Source organism: Heteronotia binoei, chromosome 5, assembly GCF_032191835.1.
Source record: "Heteronotia binoei isolate CCM8104 ecotype False Entrance Well chromosome 5, APGP_CSIRO_Hbin_v1, whole genome shotgun sequence".
Classification (NCBI taxonomy): Eukaryota; Metazoa; Chordata; class Lepidosauria; order Squamata; family Gekkonidae; genus Heteronotia; species Heteronotia binoei.
Genome location: NC_083227.1, coordinates 128222063 through 128234068, shown reverse-complemented (window position 1 = coordinate 128234068; position 12006 = coordinate 128222063). Strand labels below are relative to the sequence as shown.

General features: G+C 38.6%; 1 protein-coding gene across 6 annotated transcripts in view; it reads left to right on the top strand.

Annotated features, from left to right (window-relative positions):
* The window catches only part of CNOT6 (CCR4-NOT transcription complex subunit 6), a 60055-nt gene that overhangs the window by 32873 nt on the left and 15176 nt on the right, over nucleotides 1–12006 (top strand). For all 6 annotated transcript variants that reach the window (XM_060240372.1, XM_060240374.1, XM_060240371.1 and 3 more), the window contains 7 exons: nucleotides 379–565; nucleotides 3335–3420; nucleotides 4324–4428; nucleotides 4513–4581; nucleotides 5716–5873; nucleotides 8416–8570; nucleotides 10169–10323. In XM_060240372.1, coding sequence (XP_060096355.1) covers nucleotides 379–565; nucleotides 3335–3420; nucleotides 4324–4428; nucleotides 4513–4581; nucleotides 5716–5873; nucleotides 8416–8570; nucleotides 10169–10323 — 915 coding nt within the window. The remainder of the gene's footprint in view (nucleotides 1–378; nucleotides 566–3334; nucleotides 3421–4323; nucleotides 4429–4512; nucleotides 4582–5715; nucleotides 5874–8415; nucleotides 8571–10168; nucleotides 10324–12006) is intronic.

Sequence of the window (12006 nt, the reverse complement as noted above, 5' to 3'; positions counted from 1 at the left end):
TCTGTATCTTTTTTAAAAAAATGTGTTAGTATAATATTTAGCTTCCAGTCATCTGATAAAGAGGCCAGTTTTAGTGACAAGCTGTGTATTTTTGATAGAAAATCCATGTCTTCGTATATAAGTTTCTTAAGAACTCTTGGATACATGCCATTTGGACCTGAGGACTGGTTAATAGTTTGTCAGTTGGCCTTAAAACTTGATTTTACTTCACCTGCCCTCATGGATCTAGTGTGGGTATGTGTCCAAAACCTTACACAGTGGAGAGTGGCACACAGGGTTAGTTTTGCTGCCTTACGATCTCCATATCCTCCATGCTGTATTCTGTTGGAATTCCAACAGAATATTCCAAAATTATCTGTATTCCTATTTGTTTTCCAGGGAAAGTAAGAAGCCTAAGTTCATCCTTGTGGTCACTGACCCACTTGACAGCATTGCATCTCAGTGACAACTCCTTATCCCGTATTCCTTCAGACATTGCCAAGCTTCACAATCTAGTGTATTTGGACCTGTCCTCTAATAAAATCCGCAGTTTACCAGCAGAGCTCGGAAACATGGTGTCACTCAGGTATGAAATATGAACATCTCACCTGAGTGTCTAATGTGAACAGTGAAATTGTAGGCTTTATATGCCTACAGAAAGCTAGATCCTGTCAGCTTCTACTAATTTTGAATTAATGTTTGATTTGTTTCTACTTTGTAGTATAATCCTAACTTCTAGTGCCTTGGGAATTCTGATTTGCTAATACTCTGCACACCAAATCACAGAGGTTTCCTTTATTAAAAAAGGTGCTCGTATAAGGGTGCAATGAGTAGGAACCTGTTTGAATTTGTTGCAAGTTTCAGATGCGTCCTTGTCCAGATTTGCCTGGGATGACAGATTACTGTTTGGAAAGAGGGAGTCTTGTGCCTAAAACACTGAACTTGTTTCATGCCCCCTTGGATTAGGAGTCAGTTTTGTGACAACATTCTGTTTCTGGTTGACTGGTACTGTTCAGAGTTTGGGTGAAACTTACTCTAAAATATTTCTTTTGTCTTTCGGGGTGAACAGTCATTTGCTGCTATCATCCACTGGTGTCTTTTAATAAAATTGTGCAATTTATTTTGTTTATACTCTATTTTTCAGTTTAAAGAAATGTCCAAGGGAGTTAATTACACAGTGAAGTAGGAACGTTATAATTTTTAAATTGCCATTTTAAAAAAAAATGACTGAATTGGCAGTACCAGTAGAAAATCACCTATAAACAACATAGGCAGATGAAGTTACTTTTACCTAGTGCCTGAAGCTCAGCATATAGAGTTCTCGCTCACTTCACTTTCTCAGAGGCAAGGTTTCCCTTTCCTTTCTGACTTTTTTCTTTTCTTCTCTGAAGAACTATGGCTATCACATTCTGTCACGGTATATTTTGCTGCTAGCTCAGCCCTGGAATCTGAGGCAAGGATTGAGATCCCCCTTTAACTTAAACCACTGAAATGGCACTCAACTTTTTTTTAAAGTTTGAAAATAACAAAAATATTTTATTTGGTGAGAAGGGGAAAGGTCAGGTGAAATCAGGAGTTAAATTTCTAAGGTAAGTCGATATAGAACTCTGAGGTAAATCAGTACAGGCACAAACCACAGTTCATATGTTTCAAGGAGTTGAGAGTTTCTTAAGCTTCTCACAGTGGCTTAGAATCTTTAAGGTAAGAGGGTTTTGTCTCAGTATTTCCCAAACACTCTGGTATACTTTCTTGAGCATATTTGGCTTTTTTTGTTTCCAGAAGGCCAGGGATGCTTCGTTCAGTACCCAGATGCCTTCATTTAACACCCCAGTACTCTTGAATTTTAACCGAGTCCTCAGGATTTAAAAGACAGTTTCTAAACACACCAGACCATGGTTCTCTCCAGTCTTCAGAGTTATCTCCCTGTTTCAACTGGATCGGAAAATTCTCTCGCTGGAAGATCTATCCCCTTTTCTGGCCCAAATGGAAATCTTCACCTAAGTACCCACTCCTCCTGTCAACCTTCCCAGTATTCCATCTGTGTTAAACTGTTCTCAGTCAGGGCTAAACACAAACATTAAACCCTTATCTGCCAGGGCTAGACTCAGACTCATCAGTGCTACACTCTTCTCAGTCAGGGTTGAATTCAGACTGCCTCACTTCAGCATTCAACTCTCAGGTCTTTCTCTGCTCAACTGATGCTAGCCAATCAGGTCTCTAGGAGCAGCCTGTCACTCAAGGCTCTCAGCTGTTTGAGGCATTAAAAGTTACAAGTCTTTTGTTCACTTATGCCTGGAATGACACTTTACCTTCTCATCACCTTTTCATATTCAAGGGAAAAATACCTTGAAGTATAGTTAGGTTTAGAAAAAGCACTATGTGAGATGCATCTATAGAGGCACAGCCTAACATCAGGATCCAGTCAGGAATTATATCTGAAATGGTGCTAATATTTAAAGGTGACCATTTAATTAGAGATTTGTGATGACTGATATATAGTCCATTGGGTTCTCAAAAATTAACAGCCTAATCCTTGGATCATGGACCCCTGTTACCTGGGAATAGATGCGAGATTCTCCCATGTGTATAAGGAGTACAAAAGTTCTGCCTGATTATGGCAATGAAAAAGTTCTGGATGTAGAAACTAATACAAAAAGGAAAGAAGACAATATTCCTATGGAGTTGAGCATTAACTGGCTCAGCATTTTTGGGGTAATAGATATTCAATAAAATGCATAATCTATAATAATTAATAGACCAGAACTAAGTTAATTTGAACTTTTTTTGCCTCAGTAAATAGCTTCTTAACACTTCCAGTAGTTCTTATAATTTTGTTGGTTGTGCAAATAATGATGTTTCAGAAAAAGTTGAAATATGAGGATAGTTTTTTATACATCGTACTTATGAGCAGAGAAGACCAGAAGTGGCAGATAGGCCGGTCGTCTTGCTTATATCAATATGAATTTTGGTTTTTCTGCCTACTGGCTTTTAAATTATCAATTTTAAATTTGCGTTTTTATGTATTTTATATATTTTATTGCCATTTATATTAAAAATTGTCTTAATTCCTGTAAGATTCATAATGTTGTCACTTTATGGCTGGGTTTTTGTTTCATTTTACTTAACACTTTAACAAGAATATGTTTAGAAAACTTGCTATTTAGTGTGTATTAATGCATAAAAACTAATACCTTCAAATTCTGCAATCCTCACTTCAAATTTAATAATCCTTGCTAGCCAGTCTTCCACTCTTTTAAAATATGTTTTAGTAGAATGTCTCCTTTGTAGTTAAACAGTTTTAGTTTTAAATAATGAACTATTTTACTACTTTTGTCTTCATAACTTTTGCTAATAGGGAACTCCATTTAAATAACAACCTGTTACGAGTTCTGCCATTTGAGCTGGGAAAACTGTTTCAGTTACAGACATTGGGTTTGAAAGGTATGCATTTATTTTTTTTCTTTGCCTTTCGTATATGTCTTTATTTGATCTCATTATTCAACAATAATCACTTTACAACCTAGGCTGCATCTTGACTTGGATCCTGTGGAGCAACTTGTAAGGATGTGTGCAGATGCAGTTCTCTTACTCCCTTCTTCCACTAAACCTCGAGAATTCTGAATGCTGCTGAAGTTTGTGGAAGTGGAGTATATACTTTATTTCATTTATAGTCTGCCTTTCCTTGTGAAGACTCAAAGCAGGTTACACAAATTGAAAATAATGCAGCCAAAACAGTAATGCCTGAAACCAACAGTGTAATAGAACTGGATTATAAAATTAGACAACAGCATACCAAATCAGTACCGTGAGGCTCTGGAAGCAGGCTGCCATTACTTCTGTACTAGTGACATTTTCTGCTTCAGTTGAGGTGCTACTGATAAAAGGGAAGGGTGATTTCACTTGCTTTCACCTCATTGTAGCCCACCTCTGACATGTGACTTTACTCCATGCAAATTCTGCAACTTCTCCAGCACCGTTGTAGAGATCTCCAAGGACTGCTGAGGAAAACAAGGGGGGTGCTGGGAAAGGGCTGCATCATGCTCATCCTTATGCACATAGTCCATAGCATCCATGTCATAGAAAATGTTTTCTTAACTTAATTTTCTTCTCAGGAAGCTGAACTAAATTCATTTCTCATCTGTTATTGACTTGAATTTCTTTCCGTTTCCCCCAGCCCAAATGAATTTTTGATAATTTAATGAAGTCTTAGCTTTTCAGTAATAGTTTTAGTTCTGGTTCCCATGTTCTAAATTAAGCTTCCCATATGCTAGCTTTTACAATAAGCCTAAATCTGTTCCTGAGGTTTTATTTCTTTTTTCTCTATCTTCTATGCACTTTTTACAGGAAACCCACTTACACAGGATATTTTGAATCTCTATCAGGAACCCGATGGGACAAGAAGGCTACTGAATTATTTGCTTGATAACTTGGCAGGTACTGCAAAAAGAAGTAAGTGAAGACTTATTAAACACTTATTTGCAACATTTAGAATAAATATTACCATCTTATATTGATTTTTGTCTTCCTCAATAGTTTCGACAGAACAACCACCTCCCAGATCTTGGATTATGTTGCAAGAACCAGATCGAACAAGACCAACAGGTAGCATTTAAGGTTTATCTTCTCAAACCAGGTTCTTTCAGGAAATTGTTTCCTTTTGCAGTGAGAGAATACCATTTTTAAAAGAAGGTCATTCCAGTTTACATACTCATTGGATTGCCCTGAAAGCAATTGAAATTTAAAGTTTCATTTTTTAATTCAAATACACTACAGTATTATACTTGTATGTAGGTAGCTTGGCTGAAAATGCTTGAATCTTTGGGGATAAAGTTCGAGTCCAGTGACACCAAATCCAGCAAATTTTATTCATGGTATAAGCTTTTGTGTACAAGCACACTTCTTCAGATACAGACTTCAGATACACTGTATCTGAAGATGTGTGCTTGCACATGAAAGCTTATACTTTGAATAAAGTTTCGTTGGTCTTAAAGGTGCCACTGGACTCCAACTTTGTTCTGCTGCTTCAGATCAACACAACCCAAATCTATCTTTGGGGATAGTTATATTAGATCCGAAATGGGACTTCATATCATGCACCATCAGATCATCACTCAGTAATCTGATTCTGTAAGAGTTTCCTTGGAAATAAGTTCCACTGATTTCAGTTTAACTTACTCTCAGGTAATTATACCACTTGAAATTCACTAAGATCTCTTAAGACGTTTAAGGATTACTTTCATCTTTGGGACTGGAGGGGCTAGGGAAGTTCTTAGCATGCGCTAGTTTTTGTTAGTTGTTGCATTCGCTGTTGACTTTTCAAGACCAAGATTTACATATCGCAGTTGTGACTTCCTTGGCACCTCATTACTTAACAGATTTTACCATCAATTTCTGACTCTTTGAATGCTGGATGTCCAAGCATATTGAGTGGACATTTTTTGTAGAAAGCATAATGAGAACCAGTATGGTGGTGTGGGTAAAATGCTGTAGTAGTGAGATCTGAGTTCAAATTCTTACTCAACTGCAAAATTTACTGAGTGACCTCTCTGAGGTCCTTGGAGGAAGGGCAGAATATTTTTAAAAAATGTATGCTGTTTTGTTGGATCAGCCATTAAGCTCTCTATATATCCAAGTTCAGATATGCAAAGCCTAAAACTAATGGATGTTTGAAAGAGTTAGTGTGGTATGTTATACATTGGACAACTTCTGTGTATAAATAAAACTCTTGTTTGGCAGCTCTGTTTTCTGTCATGTGTTACAACGTCCTCTGTGATAAATATGCTACTCGGCAGCTATATGGCTATTGCCCATCATGGGCATTGAACTGGGAATACAGAAAAAAGGCTATTATGCAGGAAATCTTAAGCTGCAATGCTGACATCATAAGCCTTCAGGTAAGGAATGATTTTGCCCCTTTTGGTTCTACATGCATTTTAAAATGTGTTAAATCTAATTTTTTTTCAGTGTATAAGACATCATGCCTGTGCATTTGCAAAACCTAGTTGTCACCAACTGCTCTGAGTATTGCTTTCTAATATAGTCCAATAAAGAAGCAAAAAACCAATTTGGATAATCTGTCGTCCTATCAGCAGTAGTAGTGATTTCTGTGCTTACCTTTCTTAATCGATCACTCTTGGGCAAATCGGTTGCTTTCTTGTCAGTGAGAAGGGTGGGTTACATGGCTTTAAATCCTATGCCAGACCAGAAGATACAGTGAAGAGTTACAAAGTTTCTTTGCCAGAGACTACAAGGGCCTTGCTGCAGGAAGCTGCAATTGGGGTCAACCATGATAGCCGATACACATCTTGATAGTCATGGCAATTCTGTTTCCTGTGTGTAATATTACAGCCTGTCACTGCTTGATAGCTAGAGATGAGCAACAGTTGATTAAAACTGTGTATAAATAAATTATCTATCTATCTATCTAAAGTATCCCTTTTAAAATGCAGTTTAAAGAAAAATATCAATTTTCAGGTATCCTTTTTGTGTCAGTTCTTTCCCTGTGTTATTTTCACTACCTCTTTTCCATTCATGTCTGAAATATCGATCATTCTGACTTTATTACTAGATATTGCCTAGTTATGGGAACCTTTTCCCCTGTCAAACTGGTCTGGTGTTTGCTAGAGAATTGTCCTTGGATCCTGATGACCTTTGCGAGGTTCTTGACTGCCAAAGTACTGATAATATATAGAGTATATTTCAATACTTTCTGACATTTCCTGTACTATTGTTTTCATAGTATGTTGATTGCTGAAAGGACAAAAGATCAGAACAGTTGCAAAATAACCAGCAGCTCTGTTGGAAGACAGTGTACCTTGACATATTTTAAGCTAATTTTTCCAGGAAAATAATAATAAAAATGATGACGATGATGAATTGCCCACTCCTTGCTACTGCAGGGCTCTGGACAAAGTACAATAACATTAAAACATTTACCAGATAAAAACAATAATCATTATAAAAGCAAATGGTGACTGCTGATGCATTAATTATCCAAACCTACGGACTGTTGGCCACTTAGTGGGGAGGAGCAGGCAAAGTGAGCATGAAAAACAGGAGGATGCCAGCCAAGATGGAAACTGTCACTGTCTTCAACCAAAAGCTTGGTGGAACATCTCTGCCTTGCAGGCCCTGGGGAACTGCATAAGGTCCCTCAGGGCCCTGATGGAATTTGGCAGAGAGTTCTACCAGGTCAGGGCTACAACTGAGAAGGCCTAGCCCTAGTTGAGGACAGCCGGAGTCTTTAGGGCCAGGTTAGTGAGGCAGTTGGATCTACTTATCTTCTAAGTATTGTTGGTCAGGTTTCTGCTTCTGTTGATGATGTATAAATGAAAGGAAGCAGAACTGATGAAACCCAATTCAGACTGGTAGCTGATGAATTTGTTTTAGTCAGTCATTATTACTGTGCAAATTACTGCCTTCACTTGTTTGTCATATTTGGATTGGGGTGGGAGGGGACTCCCTGTTGGATCAGTTAGTGGCCTGAGTTCATGTTCTGTCACTAGTCTCAGTTGTTTGAGTCATCTGGAACTCCTGTAGGCATCTCCAGTATAACAGTTTTTGCTGCATTGTACTCTGCACGCATTCTGGGTTATGTGAGGCAAGCCATTTCAGACTAATTTAATGTGGTTACTGGTAGATTTAGGTGTAACTTCCTTAGAAAATTCAGAGGAATTTCAAGGACTCAGGGCCAGACTTCATATCTGCCACTCACTTGCTGTGTGTTCAATTCTGAAGTGCCTCAGGGACTTATTTTAGATTGGGACAGTTGTGCAGGGAGGGTACACAGTCATACTGTTTTTTAGAACCGAAATGGCCATAGGGTCAAGCACTAAATGCTAGCAGATGCAGCTCCCTCCATAAGGCAAACAATGTTCCTGGGGCCATTTTGAGTTGGGAAAATGGCTTGTGTCCCTTTCCTGCTTCTGAATTGAGTTCTCTCATAGGGAACTTGCAACTATCATATGACTGCAAGTCCCAGTGCCCGTCATGTGGTAAATGTAACATCTAACCTGGACCTCAGTGATCTTCTGTTCAGGTGCTGATAGGTGTCACGTGATCCTGCAGCATTCCCTGTGCTGTTTTATTCCTTGGCTACAAACGATATATAGGGAAGGTCTGCATTATTTTTATTCCTGTTTCATCACTGATCTTTCTGGACTAGAGGCTACCAGCAGGCTTATATATGTTCTCCTAAGCTTTCTAAAGGAAGACCGTTATAGCAATAATAGTAATTGTGGCTTTTAGAAGGGGCAGGCTGGGAATTTTTTTTTTGTCTTTTCATGGATGTTTTCTAGACATATTCATATTCAATATAAAATACCTATATATCACAACCATACTTTGGAGGAATGGTCTCTTCATTAAAGACTGAACTCCATTTAAGTTGCACTGTGTTTATATGCTGAATTCAGTACATTCTGTCTTACATTGCAGGAGGTTGAAACTGAACAGTACTACAGTTTTTTCCTGGCAGAACTGAAGGAGCGTGGTTATAACGGCTTCTTCAGTCCAAAATCTAGAGCTAGGACAATGTCAGAACAAGAAAGAAAGCATGTTGATGGCTGTGCAATATTTTTCAAGACAGAAAAGTAAGCTAAAACTTGCTTCTTTTTCTCTGACTACAATGAATGAAATTGTGTAATTTGTTTTATTTTATTTTATTTCTTCTGCATTCACATTTTATTTTCTCTGTATTCACATAATTTTGTCTTCAGATACCTTCTTGCAACAAGGATCAAGTAATCTAGCTATTCAAGACTAGAGCGGCAAGATTATCCACTCACAAAACTGCCTTTTATGAGAAAAGGAGAATGCTTGGGAAATAAGAGGGGGCTATTGTCTTTTGTTAATTATGTCCATTATTGCTGGGAATCTTTAGAGTGTTTTAAAATTTTTAGTATGCAATGACTGGAGATATTTGTATTCTGATACAAGTAGAAACTTCAATATATTCTACTTTCTTGATAATAACTAAAATGTAATAAAAATAGAAATTCTCTTAAGTCCTTTAAAAAGGTATCTGAAGAGGTGAGCAGTGACTCACGAAACCCCTGCTACAAATTTTGTCTGTCTTCAAGGTGATACTGGACTCTTGCTCTTTTAAAAGTACTATACCATCTTCTAATTGCAAAATGAAATGCAGTATACATAGAATAAGTATGCTCACCTCTTCAGATACCTTTTTAAAGGACTTTTAAGAGAATTTCTATTTTTATTACATTTTAGTTATTGTGGCTGAGTATATGAGCTAGGTCAGTGGTGGGGAACAGTGGCTCTCCAGATGTTTTTTTGCCTACAACTCCCATCAGCCCCAGCCATTGGCCATGCTGGCTGGGGCTGATGGGAGTTGTAGACAAAAACATCTGGAGAGCCACTGTTCCCCACCCTTGGGTGATCTTGTGTTTCAGTCTCATCTTGGCCATGAACACCCTGCATAGCTTTAGGCAAGCATCTGTCTGTAATGTATCCACCCACTCATATACAAACACCTGCCCTGCAGTATGTGGGTTATACCAACATACTTTGTAGAGGGGTTTTAAGGATTACTGAGTTAATGTTTATCAAGAGCTTTGAACACTCTGGAGTGCTATAAAAATGCAAAGTGATTGTAGTAGTCTAGATCTTACAAAGTGTTTCTGTTTAAAAGCATTGGGTAATACATAAGTATTGGATAATGCATGTTCTTGTCAAGAGAATGGTTGAGGGGATTGGTGCAGTTGCAAAGTAGTCATGTCATTTATTTCTGTGTAAGAAATGCCTGCATGTCAGCTCTCTTGTGTTGCATGTATTTCATGCTTTTGATGGCTATGAAACCAAACCTTTTGCAGATGTTCAAAAATTTCTAAAAACTGGACTGCAGTTAACAAATATAACAGACTGAGAGTGACTGCAGAATACCACTTATGACATGTTATCATGCAGAGGTAATTAACGGGTTGTCTGTATGCCCTACTTAAGGGAGAGGATTTTGCACACTTTTGATTTACTTGGTCAAAAAATTGTCTTAACTTATACAGTTCCATTTACTTCATGGTACATTATCACTTGGTTGTGATCACTGAGGAAAATGTAGGTGATTGTTTTCTTTGTGTTTCTAAGCTTCCAGTTGTGCAGACACCACAATATCTGTCCTATTTTAATGAAACCAATTATTGAATACAATTCTGACTTTAACTATGGTTTTAAGGTTCACCTTGGTTCAGAAGCATACTGTTGAATTCAATCAGTTGGCTATGGCAAACTCAGAAGGATCTGAAGCAATGCTGAACAGAGTGATGACAAAAGACAACATTGGAGTTGCTGTGTTGTTGGAGCTACGTAAGGAGTTAATAGAAATGTCATGTAAGCAATCATCCAGTTTTTATGCTGAATCTGCTGCAATTGAATGCATATTCTGATGTATCTTTGACTCTTCAGGAGTGGCACCTTACATGAAAATTGAAAGGAAGCTGTGAGAAATGCTGAGTATAAGGTCTATAGAGAACCAGAGAGTTGGAATGGACCTTATAGACTATCTAGTTCAACCCCCACTCAGTTCAGGTTGTCTGCAGCATCCCCAAGACATAGCTATCCAGTCTCTGTTTGAAGATCTACAGCAGAGTTGGCCAGACTGCATCTCGGGAGCCACATGGCTCTTTTACACCAGTTTGGTGTAGTGTTTAAGTGTGCAGACTCTTATCTGGGAGAACCGGGTTTGATTCCCCACTCCTCCACTTGCACCTGCTAGCATGGCCTTGGGTCAGCCATAGCTCTGGCAGAGGTTGTCCTTGAAAGGGCAGCTGCTGTGATAGCACTCTCCAGCCCCACCCACCTCACAGGGTGTCTGTTGTGGGGGAGGAAGGTAAAGGAGATTGTGAGCTGCTCTGAGACTCTTCGGAGTGGAGGGCGGGATATAAATCCAATATCTTCTTCTTCTTCTTATATATTGTGTGACTCTCAAAGCCCTGACCTCCCTGTCAGCCAACTTGAAGAAGGCATTTCTCTCTTTAAGTAACTTCTCCAAGCCAGTGGCTTGGCAAATGCATTTAAAGTTAAAAGTTGCTTTCTTTTCCTCCCTCCCTCCCTCCCTCAGTTCTCTGACATCTGTTCTATGTGGCTCTTACATTAAGCAACTTTGGCCACCTGTTTGACACTGTTAGAATTAGTCTCACCCTCTACACCAATGGAGAGCAAGTATGTGGCCCCTTCCTTCCTTCCCTCCCTCCCTCGGTTCTCTGACATCTATTCTATGTGACTCTTACATTAAGCAAGTTTGGCCACCCCCTGATCTACAGCATGGGAGAGTCCATCACCCCCCCTCCCCCGGGAAATTGGCTTTCATGTCAAACTGCTATCTCCAGTTTTTCCCATGTTCATCTCGAAATCTTTACCATGCAATTTGAAACTGTTAGAATTAGTCTCACCCTCCACACCAATGGAGAGCAAGTATGTGGCCTCTTCCATGTGCCACTTTGCACATTTAACGAATGCTGTCGTTTCCCCCACCCCATGCTTTCTTCTCAAGGCCTAAATAACCAGGGATTTTTTTTCCAGATATGACCCTTAGTCATTTCATTTATGTTCTGTCATTCTCACAGAGACCATCTTTGTTGCGCTTCTCTGAATCTATTCCAATTTGCCTACACCTGAAGTGCAACGTTCAAATCTGGACACTTTACTCCAGATGATATCTGGCTTTGCACAGATAGAAGACAATGGTTACTCCTAATAACCTTGAAAACATGACAACAATCTCAAGGTTCTTTTAATATTTATTACCGCCAGGCCAGGACATTTCATTTTATTAATTTCTGTGTAACTTTTCAACCTATCAAGATCATTTTGAATTTTATGTTTACTTCTAGCATGTTAGCTGTCTCTCCTGGGTTTCTGTCACCTGAAAATCTAATAAGGATTCTCTCTACTTTATCCAGGTAATTAGTAGAAATACTAAAGGGCCTTGTTAGATGCAGGAAATCAAAAAAACTTGAGCACCCTGGTACTTTCCAAATAGATGGATGCACCTTTCAAACGCTTTCAAGATAT